At 40.4% G+C, this 20114-nt stretch overlaps 1 protein-coding gene across 3 annotated transcripts in view; it reads right to left on the bottom strand.

Annotated features, from left to right (window-relative positions):
- The window catches only part of LAMA2 (laminin subunit alpha 2), a 476685-nt gene that overhangs the window by 317867 nt on the left and 138704 nt on the right, over window positions 1–20114 (bottom strand). For all 3 annotated transcript variants that reach the window (XM_075126729.1, XM_075126730.1, XM_048844580.2), the window contains exon 3: window positions 16692–16804. In XM_075126729.1, coding sequence (XP_074982830.1) covers window positions 16692–16804 — 113 coding nt within the window. The remainder of the gene's footprint in view (window positions 1–16691; window positions 16805–20114) is intronic.

Raw genomic sequence — 20114 nt, 5'->3', positions numbered from 1 at the left:
GGAAGTATTTTTTTCACACAACACAATCAACCTGTGGAACTCCTTGCCAGAGGATGTTGTGAAGGCCAAGACTATAACAGGGTTCAAAAAAGAACTAGATAAATTAATGGAGGATAAGTCCATCAATGGCTATTAGCTAGGATGGGCAGGGATGGTGTCCCTAGCCTCTGTTTGCCAGAATTTGGGAGTGAGCATCGGGGATGGATCACTAGATCATTACCTGTTAGGTTCACTCCCTCCGGGGCACCTGGCATTGGCCACTGTCAGAAGACAGGATACTGGGCTGGATGGACCTTTGGTCTGATCCAGTAGGGCCGTTCTTATGTTCCTATCACTTTCAAGAAAGACAGTCTGGAATGTTTTTTTTTCCCCGCAAACCAGAACTGCACTCACAGTGGGGTATAGCGGGAAGAAGGGGTGCTAATTTTGGGGCCAGTCCAGCTCCCAAGACAATGGGAGTTTTCATGTACTTTAACGGAAGTTCCACTGGGGCCCTCTCACCTACTTCATTCCAAAGTGAGCTATCTGTATGCTTGAGGAGCTGGTCGTGATGGCAGCAATTCTACAGGTGCCATTTGAAACACTGATCAGGAGTTCCAGTTATTTACAATGCCACTCTCAATCTCAGCACTGATTACAGAGCCAACCCTACAAAAATGAATATCATTTAGATTCCAGTGATGACTCAAAATACCATCAATAATATTCCCCACTTTAATATATGCTTTATTTCCACCTTAGGAACCTTAATATTAATATTGAAACAAATAAAGCTATTTTGGTCAGATAAAGGTACAATATGCACTAAGATATCTTCCCCAAAGAAAGCCTAATTTTCTCACTGAAATTGTTTAGGATTTGCTTTATGTACAAGTGACAGCAAGTTCGCGCAACATTAAACAGTTTTATGAATGTGAAGTCTAAAAATTGTATTCATTTTTATGATTTCTGTACTTTTCTATTCAGTGGAAAAAAATTATATTAATAGTACATAAACAAATGTTTATTTTTAATCTGAGGTGACACCCATCTGTTACCCACTTTGGAAAGAAGGATACAACACATGTCTGTGAAACTGCTGTACCACTGAGCAGAAAGCAACTTTATCTAAGGGACTGTTGCCACCTTACTAACATTCAGTGGGGGTGTTTTAGTTGCTAGCTTCCAGTACAAAAAGGGGGAAGGGTCGATGGGGAATCAGGATCCTGAGACTGAAAGCCCCCAGGAACAATGGGGAGAGGCCAATACTCAGCCTGAATGACAGGGCGAGCAGGCTAATCAGGGAGTCAGGAGGCCAGGGAGGTCCCATCCTCCGTGAGAGCTGGAAATTGCGTGGGTCAGACAGAGTGGGGCCCAGCTAAGGAGAAAGCAAGGGCCCGAGCTGAGCTAGGGAGCAGGGCCGGGCCAGATCCAGAGAGAGCACACCCTGTCCTGGGAGCAGAGCTGCAGCCCCAAAGGCAGAGGCACAGCCCAGAGAGAGCAGACTTGCCCTGGGAAGTAAGCTGCAGCAACCAGAGCCAGAGGGGCCAGAAAAGCAGCCCAGGAAGCAGGTCAGTGCTGGGAGCAGAGTCACAGAAGCAGCCTGCAGAGCAGACCTGTCCTGGGAGCAGAGCTGTAGCAACCAGAGGCAGAGGGGCCAAAGAAGCAGCCCGGGAGCTGGAGGCAGAGCAGCAGCAGCACTGAGACTGAGTGGTGGAGCTGGGGCTGGAGCAGTCTGGAGCTGGGTGTGGTGAGCAGCTGGGGAGAGCGAGGGGGACCCTGGGCAGCGGGCCCAGCACAGGGAGACGCCTCAGCCAAGGGGCTCTGCAGGCCAGGCTTGGATCGTAACCCCGACAGGGCGGGGGCGACACTGGGAAGAAGGGTCCTACCACTTAGAGTCTGAGAGTGTGTGGCCACCACCAGAGCAAGTGTCCAACCCACAGCATCCCTGCAGCACCGCCAGGGCCTGAGAAGAAGGCCTGGGACGTACAGGGAACAGACTGTGAACTGCCCGGACATTCCAGAGACACTGTTTGTGATGTTCCCTGCCACAGAGCAGGTTGTTGTATTTCCTTTAACCTTTCCCATTTTTCCTTATTCTTTTTAAAATTAATTGTTGATTAAATAACTTGCATTTGCTTTAACTTGTATGTAATGGTCAGTGGGTCAGAGAAGTGCCCAGTGCAGAGAGAGTACCCCGGAGTGGGGACACCCTAGCCCCTGTCCTAGGTGACCACAGCAGGGTTGGGGGTCGAGCCCCCCAGGAATCCTGGGCCCAGCCTTGTTGGGGTTACGAGGACTCTGACAGACAGGAGAGTGGAAGGGGAGTTATCAAGGGCAGGGAGGCCACTGGGTAAAGGAAGTGGGAGCGAGGATTCAGATCCTTTCGCTAGCCCATTTCACCGGGGTAGTGCAGAAGCCAGGAAAGTTCCCCACAATAGCGGGACTATTCCCCCACTTAGATTTAGTATAATGACATTTAAAACTTTTATATCTTTCTACTGAAATCTTAGTGGGAATATGCTTAGACTGTTCTAGTGAAAAACCAACTGTTTTCAAATAGATTGGGGGGAAAAGAACTCTTAAAACACCAAATCCAAAAGACTCATTTTAGCTTCAGGATAACATTTGCAAAGGGGTCTAAGTGACTTAGGTGTGTGTCCCATTCTCAAAAGTAACTTAGCCATTTAAGAGCCTGTGTCCCATTGACTTTCCATGTGACTTAGGCTCCTATGTACCTAAGACACTTCTGAAAACAGGATTTAAGCTCCTATATCATTTAAGCACTTGAAATGTTTTATCTAGACCATTTAAGCTGCTCTTAGGTCCTGATTCTGCAGAGACTTACGTATGTTTTTAACTTTACAGTCAGTAGGGATACTCACAGTGCATGAAGTTAAGCATGTGCACAAGTCTTTTCAATATCAGGCCTTAGACTGTAAGCTCTTTGGGGCAGGACCATCTTTTCATTATATGTATGTATAGTATCCCTGACTGGGGCCTTCAGGAGCTTCCATAATACACATAAATAATAATAATCTGACTGGATAAACTGAGTAACAAAAGAAGTACTACTGAAATGACACAAATCTTCAAACAAACCTCAAACCAAAACTGCAGATTTTCATATGGAGAGAAAAAGTTTTGTTAAAGTTCATTTATATAGTAGTTTGTTTTCTTTAATTTCTCCTCATGTCTGCACTTCTTTGCTTCACCTGGGTTTGGAAGTGCAAATACTGTAAAAGACAGTTCTGGCAGTGGTTCCAGCCTGGCTGATGCCAGCAAGCATTAGAAATTTTCCACAAAAAATGTTATGAGATTTGCAGTTCAGAGAAATTTATGCACAGTCTGCTAAGCATCTGAATTTTTGGGTGCTTATCTGAACCAAATATTTTCAAAGTGCTTTGGGGACTACTTGAAACATAAGAACAAGACAGCATGGATGAGGTTGGGGTGGGGGTGGGGGTGAAGGACCATAAAGAATGGACTCTCAAATGGAAAAGTATTAGGAGAAATTACCACATCCATATAAGAAAAATTTCCTTAGGTACAATCAGGAACTGTAATATTTCAAGGTCAAGAGCCAAGCAAAAGCTGTTCCTTGGCAATAAAAGTGTACACTTTATGTATGGAAAGGCTAACCCTCTACTATTTGGTATTGGTGTTTAGAAGAGACACAATAAATATCCTCCTCATTAAGTATGTTCAGTGACTTAGAATATCAGAGAGCAAGAGGCATGTGTTAATGAGTGTCTTTTCTTTTTGTTTAAACTGAATCACTGAAAAGTGACTCCCCAAGCACTACTGAAGCACACTGCTGCACGTGGGTTTAAGTGAGCAGAGACGGATAGTATTATTGCCAGCAACAAATGAATTCTCCCATCTTTAAAGGAAAAAGGCATACATACACATTCCTCATCTTAAATCAATGAACCTTGGGTGCCTTTCAGCAACCTCAGGTTCTGCCAAAATGTTTACTTTATTATCACCACACCATTATTAACTTGGGGTGGTTCTCGATGTGCCAGCAAATCAAGATCACTGCTGTATTGAAGCTGCTGGCAAGTCATCTTTTCAAATGCAATGGGTCTGGCCTAGGCCGTGTCCTGGCATGTAACCCATATTGTCAGGGACAGTGGTATCTTATTAAATGTTGGGTTTACTGATGTTTTTAAATAATATTTACAGCCCACAATCAGCTAATACAAAAAAGTACAGGAAACAAACTGACTTACTGACATTTGCTTCAAGTTTATCACTATTGACCCAATCCTGCAAGCTGCTGAATGCCTACAGCAAGTTGTTTAGCATTCTGAACTCCAACGAGGGTGCTCATTGCAGAATTAGGCCATATGACCATAAGGCCAATATACCACCAAAAAGCAACTTAATCAATCAATAAATAAACTTCTAATAGGTCTGCTGATGTCATCCTACTTTTATCATCAGTGGCTTTCATAGCACAACACATAGAGGACTCATGCCTCCTGACACTGGGGAGGCACAATCTAAAGAGGAGGACACATGACTGTTCCATGTGTCTCCTCTGCCCAGCAACACCGACCACGCTGCGCTCAGCCCGGGGCCGCCGTGCTCTCTCCACCCCACCAGAGTTACCTGCGGAAGGCGGGGGGCCTCTCCCACTGCACCTCCCTCTCCCCACACATGTTCAGCCATTCTCCCTGGCAGCTGGGCCCAGGTGAGGAGTGGGAGGGAGCCCCTTCTCAAACCTGTTGAAGCTGTCTGCTCTAGGTCGTTGCTCTGTGCAGCACAGCAGCTACCTGAGAGAGCCCGGCTGTGGAGTCGGCAGCCCACTCTCCACCCAGGCCCGGCTGCCAGGGACAGGAACAAAGAGAGCCGGAAACATGACGGGGGGAGGGAGGGCGGGCTCCAGCTCAGTCAGCCCATGTCCCCAGCAGCCGGGCGTGAGCTAGTGGGTGTGGGGCGGAGGGGAGGCAGAAGCCACCGCCTCCCCATCTGGGCTCTGGGAGCCAGCCACCACACTGCATAGAGCAGCGAGCCAGAGCAGCAGGCATGAGAAGTGGCTGCTCCCACCCCTTCTGCTCCCTGCCCAGGCCTAGCTGCTGGGGACAGAAGCCGAGCATGCCAAGGGAGCAGGTGCAGTGGGAGAAGGACAGAGCTCCGCTCCCTCCCCTAGGTCAGGCCAAGTAGAAATTGGGGGGGGGGCACTTTACCCCACATACCTCCCTACACATCACCTATGACACAACAGCTACCACAGATTCTTGCTGCCCTTAAATTTCCTTTCTAGCTTTAGCATGGATCCTACATTTCAATAATGATTTTGTGTTAAGTGGCTGCTGTAATAGTACCACTGTCGTATTTTATGACCATCAGCATTCCCATATAGTATACAAGAAAAATCAGTTTTTAAGGATTTGGTTTTTATTCACTGACAACTGCTCAGTTATAACACATTGCAGCAAGAGGAGCAAAATCTGTCCAAGACTTAGATTCCTCTGATTCTTCTACCTGCCATGCTACCAATCTCTCAGACGCTGTTCAGTAGAGGACTTGCCAATAAAACAGTCATAAAATAATCATTTTGGAATGCACCAGTGTGTGTGTGTGTATCACATTCTGGGGTGCAATCTAGACCGATAAGGGCTTGTGTCACCACGTGCTCTGCAACTTTTGGTGCCTCACAATGCTTTGCTGCTGTAGCCCCCTCACAAACAGCCAAACAGCATGCAGGTCATACCCTAAGTTTCTGCGTATTACTTCAGCCTGTCAGCAACACTCCAGTCAACACTCTGGCTTCCACCAGCCTCAGTTACCACTTGCAGGGTGACCCCAACACACTTCCAGTCCTGGATTTTTCCCCAAAACGTGTTCTGCACTGTCCAGCCCTCTCCTGGACAGTTCAGATATTATAGGTTTACTGCCCCTATAACAGGTCAATATGCAACAGTTTGCTACTTTAACTTGAGTTACCCAAACAGTTCAGTTAAAACACAACACTGGATTAGTTTTGATTAAAGAATAAAACAGGTTTATTTAATGACTAAGAGCTACATTTTAAGTGAGTACAAGTATAACAGGTATTAAAAATATGGTGACAAAAATAAAGATAAAACTCTTTCTAGTAACTAAAATTTAACAAACTAGACTTGGTTTAAGGTAAAATCTTTACCACATGTTTCCAGCAACAGGTCTGACCAAATTCTCAGGTCAGAATGCCTTCGAAATCCAAAAGCTGGTTCTTTTGTCTTCTTAGTTGAAACAGAGCAAGAGAGAGATAGGCAGAGAAAGAAAGACAGAATAGTTGTGTTGTTTTCGACCCTACTTTCACAGTCCAGTAACCCTTTGATAAAATTCCTTCCCATTGTGAGGACGGAAATATGGAGTCTTGTGGTGAAAGAGGTTCCATGTTGTTGGTTTGTTAAAATGCAGATTTATCTGTTCCTGCTCCCCTCTGTTGCCAAAGAATGGCCACTTGACAGGTGATTACCAATCAAATTTGATGACACTTGGCCAGAGGCATTAGCTTGTCCTTTGTCTTTGAGGAATAGGTTTACCCCCTCTCCAGATTTGTCTGGTAAACAAATTTAAGTCATAATTTCAGCTTATGTTCATAATTTTACATATAATGTTGCTACATGTATTTTACCATGATATTATTGATTAGTGAGTTATTAGTTTTCAAATGATACCTCACAAGCCGTATTTCGGACAAAGACTATTACAGTAGTGTGCAGGATGTGCATTAGGTGCACATGATGTACAGGGGTGCATTAGGTCACAGTGTGTCATCTGGGATTTAGAGGTATAACACAGTATCCAGGACATATATCCTGAAACTATCTGACCACTGATAGAAAGGTACGTGCCACTATAGTAACAGCCTGAATGGGAAGGGGAAAAATAATATTCATCAATACTTCAGTCATCTGGGGAAAAAATGAAACAAGAAACTGAAAGGTTTACTCTTTCTGAAAATTCTGAAGCACTTTTGTTCTTTGCCAGTATGTGTTCCAATGTGGGGGTGAGAAAAACAGATTAATAAGAAATCTTCCAGACCACAAGGCAATAAAAATTGTGTAGTTTGACTCAGTAATGAGTTCAAGAGATTGGGGGGCATAATTCAGAAGAGATCTATTGGCAACCCAATTACGTAACAAGTTAGCTGTGTTTTCTGTACACAGAGGATATTACAACTCTTCTTGGAGGAATATATTTGCTTCCTAACCAATTTAGGTTGCAACTGAAAGGTATGGCTTCACTATGTCTGTTTTGACTCCTGGCTATCCAAGAGAAGCCTGTCTTTCTTATGTACTGTCACAAAAGCAGAGATCAACTGGACTGGTTTTACTGACAATCATGTCTTAAGCATTCAGCCATTAAAAATACAAGAGGTTCTCTTGGAGACTCCTTTGCTCTAGAACTCCTTTCCCATGCTGGTATGGAAGAACCTGCATTTGTTAATCTTGGTGAAAGGTTAATCGATTTGCTTGGACATTTGTCTGAGGAGTAGGAGTGTGGGGAAAATAATAAGTACTGTATTGTTCTGGGGCAGAAATCTTCCTGGGTTGACATCTATCAGCAATGTATGTACATCGTTTTGAGTTTTGTACTAGCACATTTTCTACATTTTAAACAAACAGAGAAAAAGGCAGGGGAAAATTACAGGGTGGGAGGTATGCTAGATACTATACACATTACACAGGTAGTGATTAAAAAGCTAACTATGTTGTCAAAACACTTAACCACAGTTCTGTTTGTTTTTAAAAAATATTTTTAATAATTATATTTCCTCAGAATATTTGTTATCAGAAGCTTATGGCAGAATTGCTTTAAATTATCAGAAACAATGAGCACAATTATAAAATAACTTCAGCTCGAGCAGGCAAATATTTCAGAAAAAGAGTCCTCGAGAACCAGGAGCAAAATATAATCTGCCACATACTAGAGATCACTACTTTGTATATGTCCCTTAGTACCAGCAAAATACAAACCTAAAGTAGTGATGAGCGACTCTCAAAAGGATCAGAGTTCAACTTAAATTCTGATAAGTATCCAAAAGTTCAACAACTTCACAAAACTTCTCATGCATGTGAAATTTGGCTAGACGTGTCTTAGAAACAAGATCCTCATTCTTTTACTCTAGGCCCCTTTTTCACCATTCTGGCAAAATAAAAGTCTTAAAGTAGGAGTAAGTATGATTGTAATAAATGTAATTCACATCCACTTTAAGACCCTTTACGTCGTCAGACTGGTGTAAAGGCGCTTTCATGTATATAAGAATCAAGGGCTTCCTTGCAAGAATCTTAAAAGTTCCAAATTCTCAAATATTATAATATTTTAAATAGTTGGCTTATTTACTTCTACTACATTGTGAAAAAAACAAAAAACTATATAAAATAAATCTTGGTGTTGCAGGCCCTGGCTGAATCTCCCAGGGCCTCCAAAGCTAGATCTCTTTCAATATTCCAAATGTAGTTCTCTCTCTCTTTCCAGAGCCCTCTTTCTTGTGTCCCAGGACTTACTCAGTTGATTTTCTGTGTACACTGCCCTCTTTATCCCAGTATATGGGATAGAAGAGGGATAATAGGGGCTGGCATTTGTTGGTAATGAGATGTACAATTTAATCCCTATTTGGTTACACTCTGCTTTTGGGGTGGAGGGAAGCTGCTGGTTTTATCTTTTATGTAACTGTACTTTTATTTTTGTCAAAAGCATCTAAAGCCCAGGATATCTGTCATTTTCTTTTCTTTTTTTTTCTATTGGTCAGATATCTAAGTAAAAGTATGTAAAAAGCATTGATGCAAATACATTCCTGACACACAAAGTCCAAGTGGAATTAAAGTTGACTCATATAATTTCTACCACCTGCAGGCTAAACCAATGGCATGAAGATTAGCACACAACAAAACCAATCCTTTATTCCCTGTATCCTTACCCTAATCTTTGAGGCTAGAAGTTCAGATATGAAAACGTGGTTTATTAAATTACATAAAATTTCAATCTAAGAAAAATGACTCTGCTTCCTTAGAGGCCAGAAAATGCCTTACAGCAAAGTGTTAAGATCAAAGTTTGACACTGATGTATAGGACTAGTTTCTACCTACTATAATGTAGACCATATCAATGGTGTGTCAAGTGTCACTACAATATGGCTGTGAGGCAAAACAGGTTCTGGTTCACCAACCACCCCTTGGGTAGCCTTTTTCGATTATAGCAACAAAATAATAAACAACAATGAAGAAACCCTATTGTGTGAGTAACATTTCCTACTACTCTACCATAAGTGACACTTCACTTTGGAAGAGAGACTCTGATGTTGCTCCCTAAAGTATTAGTTTAACAAGTCCCAACCATGTGATCTGAGCCAGGAGGGGCAGGTTGACACAAGGGTCTCTGAACTAAGACTGCAAAGATGTACTTTCAGAATCTAAAATAATGCCACAACTTTTGTGCAATCATTAAGATTTAGGACTCAAAAAGTGGGTTATATCTCTTTTAGGAGAGAAATAAATGGACACAGACACTGGTTTAATAAATTCCGAACCTCTGGCACTTAATTTACACCATGGTACACACAGAATACAGCTGTGACCAGAGATAGGACAGCATAAAGGCCGAGACTCATTTACTCAAAACTTCAGCAGTGGCTCTTCAGAAAAAGCAACATTATGTTTTTCAGCTTACATACATATTCCAACTCCAGTGTGTTTCTAACTTTCTTGTTCAAATACTTTTTAGGGGGGAAAGCTCTGACTAATATTTTCAAACATGTTATGATCCTAAATCCTAAATCCCTATTTAGGCATGTAAATAAAAGGTCACTGATCCTAAATCCCTATTTAGGCACGTAAATAAAAGGTCACTGATGTTCATTTGTACTGAATACTCACAAATCCCAAAGTCAAATGGGATTTGCATGTTCTCAGCATCGTTGAAAATGAGGCTAAATTTATTGAGAAAATTAAGTACAGATTTAGGAGTTTAATTTGAGGCATCTAGGTTTGGGCACTTGAGTACCCCAACAAGACCCTGAGCTCTGACTAATATTTTCAAACATGTTATGATCCTAAATCCTAAATCCCTATTTAGGCATGTAAATAAAAGGTCACTGATCCTAAATCCCTATTTAGGCATGTAAATAAAAGGTCACTGATGTTCATTTGTACTGAATACTCACAAATCCCAAAGTCAAATGGGATTTGCATGTTCTCAGCATCGTTGAAAATGAGGCTAAATTTATTGAGAAAATTAAGTACAGATTTAGGAGTTTAATTTGAGGCATCTAGGTTTGGGCACTTGAGTACCCCAACAAGACCCTGAGCTCTGACTAATATTTTCAAACATGTTATGATCCTAAATCCTAAATCCCTATTTAGGCATGTAAATAAAAGGTCACTGATCCTAAATCCCTATTTAGGCATGTAAATAAAAGGTCACTGATGTTCATTTGTACTGAATACTCACAAATCCCAAAGTCAAATGGGATTTGCATGTTCTCAGCATCGTTGAAAATGAGGCTAAATTTATTGAGAAAATTAAGTACAGATTTAGGAGTTTAATTTGAGGCATCTAGGTTTGGGCACTTGAGTACCCCAACAAGACCCTGAGCCCCACTGCTCCCACCAACTTCAAAAGGAGCTGCAGCTCCTCAACATCTCTGAAAAGGCCTAATTTTGCTTGTAAATATGGGTTTATGTGCTCAATTTCAGGCACCCAAGTTTGAAAAAACTGATGTCTCAGCCTAAGCTACATCTCTAATGAACACGAGACTTTCTTTGCTTTCTGGTGGCCAAGAGTTCTAAAGAACAGCTAAACCTCATTCCGGGATCCCTTCTGTGGTGTGCATTATGGGAAGGGAACTTCTTCCCAAGCAGCCATTAGGGCCAGTCAGACCTTAGATGGGAACAAGTTAAGGAGGAGAGAGTGTGCTTGGCCCCTTCACAGAAGGTTTCTTTTTCTCAAGCATGGATCAGCAATAACTATATTAGGCCATCCTGGAACATAGCTCTGGGGTAGATAAATACTAATAGGCTCTTGATACTAACTTGGCTTTTGATATTTTTTGATCACGCTGGGTACTCACAAAACATTGATATTCATATTTTTTCTTAGCTCTGTTTAAATATGGCCCCAAATGTTCAAATTCATCTTTAGCCCATATTACAGATATATTTTAAAACACAGCTGCAGATGCATAAACAACTCCATTGCATACAAATCTAAATGCTCAAGCTTTACAAAGGTCAGAAAGTAAAAGAAGTACTATACCAAAATGATGAAACCATCCACTTTTTATATGTGGAACCCATAATACAGCTGTGAAAAATTACCTTAAAGACATTATCATATCCTATTTCTAATGGTTTAAGTTTGTCCTTTCCATAACAGTAGTAATCAAAAAGGATTAAATGATTTTTACATAGATTTCTTTCCATTCATCTCTCTCCCCGTAATGACTTTTTTTTTTTAATTTGGTGGTTGTTTTGCAGAAAATTTTGCTTTGATTTCATCTTGCCTTCCACTGACAGCAGTGTCTCTAAGGAGCTTTTTCCACCGACTGCTATACTGAGTTTTTATAGTACAAGCCTTAGTTCTATCCTGTTGTTTTCATGTTCCAGCCTTTCTCAGTTTAACTTGTCACAGTTGCCTAGTTCCATCATGTCTCTCTTTCAGCACATAGTGTCCCACTTCTGCAATGTCATGTATATAAACCAAACAAAACCGAACACATAACTCTCCCTTTTCCAGTTTTCTTCTTTGTGACACTATTCCTATTAAGTTTATGGAAGAGCTGAGTAATAACGCAGAAGTTCATTTTTCTGTGGTTTCACTCATGGGCAATCAACTTGTTCTGTTCTAAAAGATAATCAACTGGTTCACTTCATAAAAGATTATACTGAACCAGATCAAAATCCTCAAAGTGATATTTGGGCAACACAAAATCATGAAATAAGGAGTTCAGAGTATACATCCATGAAAGTGCTGTACGCATTTCATAACTGGGGATGGGAGAACTGCTTCAGATGAAGTAATATGTCTCCCTCTCGCTCCCAGCCATTCTATTTGTTATATAGTTCCACATGGTGTACCTGGCACTGTTCAAAGCACTAAACGTGCCATTTGAATAGCAGAGTCCCTGCCTCTGAAAGCTTGCATTCTCAAGGCACTAGCAGCTAAAATACAACTCAGAACATGAACAATGGAACAGAAGATTTATCAGAAGTCTTTTGAAGTAGGAAAGTGAAGGTGATGGTGAGCTTAACTAGGGACACTACCTCATTTTTAGACGAAATCTAAAAGAAATATTTTGAGATTCTAATCATTTCAAATTAAGTTGTTGTTTTTTCCTTTCCAGGACCAGAACTGGAAGGCATGACCATCTCACCTCCAACCACCTATCAGCTTCCCTGAGGATTTGCCAGTTTTCCCTATAGAAACCCAGCTAGTCTTTCACAGCAGCTTCTTCAGCTTCAGACTATTAGAGAACTTAGGGGACTCAATATCACAAGGAGTAGAACTTGCAACTCCAGGTCTCCATGAAAGTCCACGTTTCCAATTTTTCCCCGCTTCCTTTCCCTGCCTTTCCTGAAAGGGTGTAATCCTTTTAAAAAGGAATATTTCCCATTGTGCTGGAACTGACCTCATTGCATTAGAATATCCTCTGCTGCATGATGAGGATGTATGCAAAACTACCCCTTGCTCCCAAAGCTAAAACCCAGTGTCCAACACAATCAGATGCAGGAGGCAAAACATTCCCTGTTCCTATGGGATGCACATTTCATAGATATGGTGCTTCCACTACATGGATTAAAGGATCCAGTTAAAATCAAATTCATAACTTCTCCAGCTACACTACCAGGCCAGCCCAATTTAAGTGTGTTTTTATCCCCAAGTAAACTTGCCATATGAACAGTCTGCACAAAGCGCAGTTATGTTTACTAAATTCCATTGAATGAATATTTTTGATCAGCTATTAATTGTAACAGAATAATAAATCTTATGTAGTATTTGTACAGTGCCTTTCATCCACGAATCGCAAAGTGCTTTATAAACATAAAACATACCTCAAAACACTGTTGTGAGGAGGTAAATGATGATGTAATCACCATTGTACCAATGATAAACCCTCGCAGAGAGAAGTTATGTGACCATCCCAAGCTATCCCCAAAAATTAGTATCAAAGTCATGTTCAGAATCCAGAAGTCCTGATTCCTAGAACACACTCTAACCACAAGGCATTATGAGTAAAGTTTTCAACAGCACCTAAGTGAATTAAGAGCTTAATTCCCATTAGGTCTTAAGCCCTTTTAAAAATATTTTACCCCTTTTCTCTAATTCATGCAAAAAGAATTTAATTGACTTTTTTAAATGAATGATAATCTTTCTGCTTATTCTAAGTTAGATGTGTCACTTCTGCAAATAACTTATTATTTATTACTAACCATGATGCACCATTACTTTATTATGCAGTACAGTCGTAATAGAAAAATAATACAACTGCCCCCAAAAGGTACGGAATTATTTAATGAAGGAAACAGTAATTATTTTCCTAATTTCTTTTCATAAAATTAGAATTTGCTAAAAGCACTCCATGTATAGTCATAATTATTAGTAATAGCACATACTGCTAATGCATTCCTGCAATTTACAGTCCATTCTTTGCAGAAATAACGTGACAAATCTGTTTCAAAAAAGTTACACATTTTTTTTACTTACAGTAAGAACACATCAGTAAAATCACTGGTAATTATTGAATCTCATGTTTGCCAACAAAGATACGGAGCAAAATCTTTTTTTTTTTTTTTAAAAATGATGCCTCAGAGACATCTTGTGACCTTCATCCATTCCTGGTGATTGCAATCTGTGATCCCAGCTGGAATAGACATCTCACGTTTTACTGAATACTCTATTAAAGCCTACAGCTCTCTGTGTGCAAAGAAAACCTTATAGTATAGAGCTATATATTCGACATTTTAAAGCCAAGACTATTGATATATATCACTACTGTTGGGAGGCAAAATTATCTCTTGGCCTATGTAAGATGGTAAGTGGTATAAGGTGCCTCCTTAACTGCATGGGCTACCCACATTGCCAGCCAGAGCATGGGGAGAACACATGCTTCAAAACTTCCCCCACTTCTGTGAAGATGGATAGGGAATGAAAGGCAAATCCTTGACTCTGCTCCTCCAAAGCACCGACTCTGCACAGCTGAGCTGGTGCAGAAGGAGAAGTCATCTGATACTGATCTAGGCTTAAAGCTCTTTCTCTGGACTATTCCTGGAACCGTGAACTGTGCAGCGACCATGGGCTAGGGGTAACAGTACAATCTCCCCCTTTCACACTATCACACACTTTAAGTTTTATTTAAGCAAACTAATATAGCAGTCACAGTGTGCTAATTGTAATATGCTATTGATATCTGCAGAAATTCCTGAAATACAGTCAAACCACCACCTCATGTACATGTCAGTATAGACACTGTAACTCGATAGTCACCACAGCTCTTTTTATGTAAGCAAAACATAATTAAAGAAAGCTCTTCTTGGTTTTTCCCTGTAACAGTCTGGATACCAGCACTAAAGGGGATGGAATAGTTTATGACTCTGGGATTGACATAAAGGAATTATTGGGATATAGAGGAGCCTTATTCTTAAAATTGTAGTTGAATGAAACCATCCTACTATCTGACAATCAGCGACGCAATGTCTTGGGGCGGGGATGAATGATGAAGGGTAGGATGCTAATTTATTTCTGATACATGAGAGCTATTTGCATGTTAATGGATCTGAGCCAGCAAGAGAGAAAATCAGTGTGTAGGGGGAAGACAGGTAATAGTACCTGTAAGGTCAAAGGAACATTTTTAAAGGGCAGAAGACTAAAATCAAACCTGTTTTCCAGCAAAAAAAAAAAAATCTTATTGGATAAAATAAAAATATTCATTAGACACTGGACCAGGGATATGAGACGATGACATAGGTGGGTGTCCAGAGCAACCTCATTTTCAACATGGTAATGACAAAGATGGTTCCAGGGTTAGAATGCTAACAATGGAAGGGGCTCACATCTAAACTTCGGAGCATCTCCAAGGTATAACAGGGGCAAGCTACCATGTCTGCAAATCCATTTTCTCAAATTCTCTGACCATTGCAGCACCGCTAGAGGGAAAGTTAATGTAAAACAACCACACGCATTTTTTCCGCCATGTATCTAGATGGCGGTTTGTCTCTTCTGAGGAAATGAAAGAAAGAATTTTCGAAAACTAAGCTTTGTATTTTTGATGGATTTTGATTAACTTCAAGGGTGAGGCCCAAACTAGACAAGGCTAGGGATTCCTAGACCTAGAGATGTTTTTCTTGTACTCTTACATTTGATTTCATTTAAATTTTCTAATAAACTGTGTTTTATTCAAGACTCTTTTGGACCATTGACTCTTTCTGGGATAATCAGCTACAGTCCTGTAATCCTGGGGAGAGGTTAATGGTCCTTCTGAGAAGTAATAATTGAGCAGATGTACCACTCAGATTCTGGGTGAAAGTCATAAACCAAGAAATCCCATTCAGGGATTAAAGGAGATTGAATCAGGAGGTTGTAGGAGAATCTCTGCACACTTAACTATAGAGAAAGGAGAGTTGTGAGGGCTGTGCTACTTACCCAAGCCAGGGAGAGATGGGGACATTCCCCTTTGCTTTTACAAAGGAAAACAGAACTGCATTTTCTTCACTTTAGCCCATCCCATAAGTCATCTTGGTATATGGGACAAGCCTATAGATCACAGAAAAGAGAGGACTTTGAGGGGACCTGGTGACAATATTTCATTGTCTTGGGGAAAAGGTCAAAGCCTACTGGATTATCTAGTCCATCTTTAATTTCTATGATATTCAATAGCAGGATGATAAATCTAATAGCATGATGTGTATTTCTGGCGACGGATCGTTATTCTGTATTTGCATTAGCAGAATACAAATAAAACTACCTCTCCTCCAGCACCCAAAATCCTTGTGCTTGCATGTCTGGCATAATCCAGCAAATTTGTGAGCATCAAACAACTGTATTCCAGAAAACTACAGCTGTCAAGAATACCATAGAAAGAGACAGAAATGATTGGCAGAAGATGCAACATGAAACCTGAGGCTACTCCTACTGAGTCTATGCAAATACAACAGGCCTTGTTAACTCTCCAAGTAGCCCAGGTTTAATTTAAAACCAGCTGACAGCTTGCAGAGCTTTCAGTAACGAGAAGCAATATATTTAAGGGCCTTGTTAGCGCCCCGCCCCCCAAAAAAAATCTTTAAGAGCACCTATACTTAGCAGAGCTGAAGACATTCTTAGTGCTTTATTTTAGTAGTTAAAAAATGCAGCATTTTAAACCATTAAACCTTTGATAAATTTCCTCCCCCAACATACACCATTTTTAATTAGACTTATTTCTAAAGATCCAAACCTACAGTTGAAACAAACACTGAATACTTCATATTCAGACTAATTCAAAATATGTCTTAAAAACAAATAACCTGAAATCTGATTTTAAAAAAAAACCTAACCATATATGTATTATGCTACAATGAATAAGATACATTGTGCATAGTCCATATAAATAACTCAGTATGTTATAATGAAGCTGGGAGTATCTTTATGATCCAAAAGCATCACTGACAAAATAAGGAGTGACGAATGAGACAGCAATTATGTGAGTGAGAAAGGTTTGCAGAAACAAAGAACAAACAGTACCTGTCGAAGGTCCAATGTAATGGTAACATGATGATATTCTATTCCATTTTGGATACTGGGACTCTGCCACCAAGTGTTCTTCCCATCAATTGCATTAGTTATTGGGTGTCGTTCTATTGGACCATTGGCAATATGTAAAAGAAAAACATCTTTAGAATGGTCAGCAGTCGTTTGGTGGTAGCATTTAGTTAATACAGCATGTGAATATAATATTGTACATAAAAGTACTTCCATGTGTTTGTTGGTGTTATGGCACAGTATGCAACATGATCTAAAGGTGAATCGCAAAGCTTTATTATGCAATAAGTATCAAAAAGACTTTTTAAAACCCCAAATCAGTAACAGAATACAAGTATAGACTTAAAAAGACAAAGTAGTACATTAAAACAAAATAACTGATAATCTGTTTTTCTTTTACTTTTGAAGAAAGTTTAATATTAATATTATATGTTTGCCTTGCAACTTCCAAGGAGACCACAGCCACCTAAACCAGCATCTCCAGGCAGGTAGTGTGAAATCATCAGCCAGTGTAATGAACACAAACCAGGAATTTAGGACTTGGCAGGCAGGTGAAGGAGAAGGTACTGCGGTTCGTTTTGCTAGTATTTGTGTTTGGAAGTCATATGCAATCATACAGTTTTCATGCAGAAAGAAATTCTATTATATTCTACACAGAGCTAATCCAAGAACCATCACTGTAGTATTTGAGTGATTTATAATCCACTGCTTAAAATGATAGAGGTTCCATCTCTCTCTTTCTCTCTCTCTCCCTCCCCTCAAGGTTCTCCTCAAGACCCTTTGAACTATTTATGTTATGGTATTTAGAAGGTGAGGGGTCTTGCTTGCATTCTCTGCATTCAGGTAAATATCACCCAGTAATTGCAAAGAGTATTTTTTGTCTATCTGTGTTTCAGGAGTATCTGCTCCTTTTGTGCATGCAGGATGGTAGCCTACCCACAATTCTAAAGGATCTGATCCTGCACCTACAGAAATCACTGATTTATCTGAGAGAAAGACTACATCCAAAGGAGGGGGAAAAATCAGAAGTTATTTAAAAAATAATATGTCTCCTTTCCCCAGCTGCTAGATATGGAAGACATTATACACAGTCAGAGAATGTATTATTCTTGTGGTATCAAGCACCTGATAAATGTTACCCTTTCACCTAGAATGACTTCCTAAAAATACATTGCTAGATATATAAAATGGGAAGAAAAAGGAGTTATTTATGGTTCTTAGATTTCTAGGGGACTAAATCAAACTGGAGAGTTTACCGGCCTTTTATTTGTTGTTTAAGTCAACTCAGAAGATTGAAAGTCTGTTTTTTTGTGGTTTCGTACCACGTCAGCTGTCTGTGGAGGACAGGAATCCTGCCTCATTAATTAAAGCCAGAATGTCTGAACATATTTAAAGAAAGAACTAAAGTGTTCTGTGGGAGTGAGGGGAGGTGTCAGTCCTTAAAACTGCAAATGCCAGAAGCGCATTTAAATATCAAATGATTCAGTGGCACCAGTGAGCACTAGCATTTGCTTATCATAACACTAGTGGTACAATGGAAGTGTAATTGGTATGGGTAATTGAAAAATATTTGACTGAATATACCGTTAGATCAGAGGGAGTTGTTAAAGAAATCAGACAGGAAGAGTAAAACAGCAGCCCAGGTAAGAAGCCTCCCCTCAAACAGGTTTATAGCCATGAAGAGGGACTGCTCAGATCCCCCTCTGGCAACAGAGCTGTTTGGCTCAGTTCAAGAAGGGAGGGATCAAAAGCTGACAGAGAGAGAGAGAGAGAGAGAGAGAGAGAGAGCGAGCGAGCGAGCGCTTGTTGCCGCAAGTAGGCTACATTTTGGTCCCTAATAGAATGGGGGACATCAAGGCTAAGTCATGTCTACCTAGAGCCTCAAGGGGAACAAGAACAAGGACTTTTGGTTTTAGGTTTTAACCAATCAATACCTCCAACATAAATTATTTTTTAAAATCAGGGTTTATTCAATAAACACCGTAAAAACTACAGAAACAGTTACTTGTATCTAAAGGCTTGTCTAGAAGGTGGGGTAATGTGCTCTGTAGAGTGTGATTTCTAAAGTGCACTAATCCGTTGTGCATTAATTTGTCGATGAAGACCCTGCTGGTGTGCACTAAAGATTCCCTTGTGCACTTTAATGTTGTGCTGTTTGAAACAGTGCTACATTAAAGTGCACCAGGGAACATTACAAAGAGATTATTCATTACAGTATATACTGTTATATATGTACAATATAAACCTCAATTTTTGGACATCTACAAAAAAAAATCAATAAAAACACACCCTAAAAATGTCACGGCATATTACCGCTATCCACGAGCGCACTTGCACATGACAAGTCCATTGGGCTTGCTAGGTATTACGGCAGGCTACCTAGGGGGTGCAATCCAGAGACCCAACTGGGGAGTGGTTGTACCACAAAGCTGCGTCCCAAACAGAAGTGGAGGCAAGTTCCGCCACTCAAAACTTAGAGGACTGGAAAAAAGGCCTCCACAGGAGCACACACGCACAGAAAAGCCGATGCTCTAGGCACTGTCAAAGCTAACAATTCTGATCATCATTACAGCCCCATCTTAAAATGTGTGCTTGCAAAAATCATCTGTAAATTCAACTCAGGGCTCCTAGGTGATTGTGATAGAAGTTGTCTAATTGGAAATTTTGATATCAGTCTCCTCCAGCCAAACTGATATGAGATTTAGTCCTGAAAAGTAGGGTTGGGAGATGAATCAACAATTAACTGTAATCCCCATTATGAAAGTTTAATCATAATTAATTTGAAAACATTGATTAATTGCTGGCATGTTTTCCCTATTTAAAGTGAGAGAGAAAAATAATATAACACTTGCAAAAGGGATGGGACTGAAAAACTACTCCAAGGACTAACTTGACTGATGGATGACAAGGGGGATTGCACCTAGAGTAAGCCCATCCCACTCTTCCCTTTAATTTGGGCTCACATGCCATTAACCAGGGCGTCTGTGTTCATTTTCTTCTACAGTAATTAAGGGGAGGCACACCAGACTCACAGATTCCAAGGGGATCACTTGAAGTCTGGTTACATTACATGGTACTCTGATTAATGAGTCATCTCTGTTTAAATAAGGCTCTTCACAGTGCCAGATTAACATTATGAAAACCTTAAACTGAGATGTGGTTGGCTACAAAAGATCAGGCATTCTAAAACCAGACAGTTGCAGGTTAATAAGAGGGAAAGACACATAGACCTACAGCACTTGTGTGTTTTTATATATAAATGAGGCAGTACTCTCTAGTGGTTGGAGCAGGGCACAGGGATGTGGCAAGCCAAAATCTATTCCTCACATGTATGTTTGGTTTGCTGTATGAATTATCATAGATTATGTATTTTTATTATTATTAAAATATTTGGCTCTTCCCAAA

Source organism: Caretta caretta, chromosome 3 (genome assembly GCF_965140235.1).
Source record: "Caretta caretta isolate rCarCar2 chromosome 3, rCarCar1.hap1, whole genome shotgun sequence".
NCBI lineage: Eukaryota > Metazoa > Chordata > Testudines > Cheloniidae > Caretta > Caretta caretta.
This window is presented reverse-complemented; position numbering and strand designations above follow the sequence as displayed.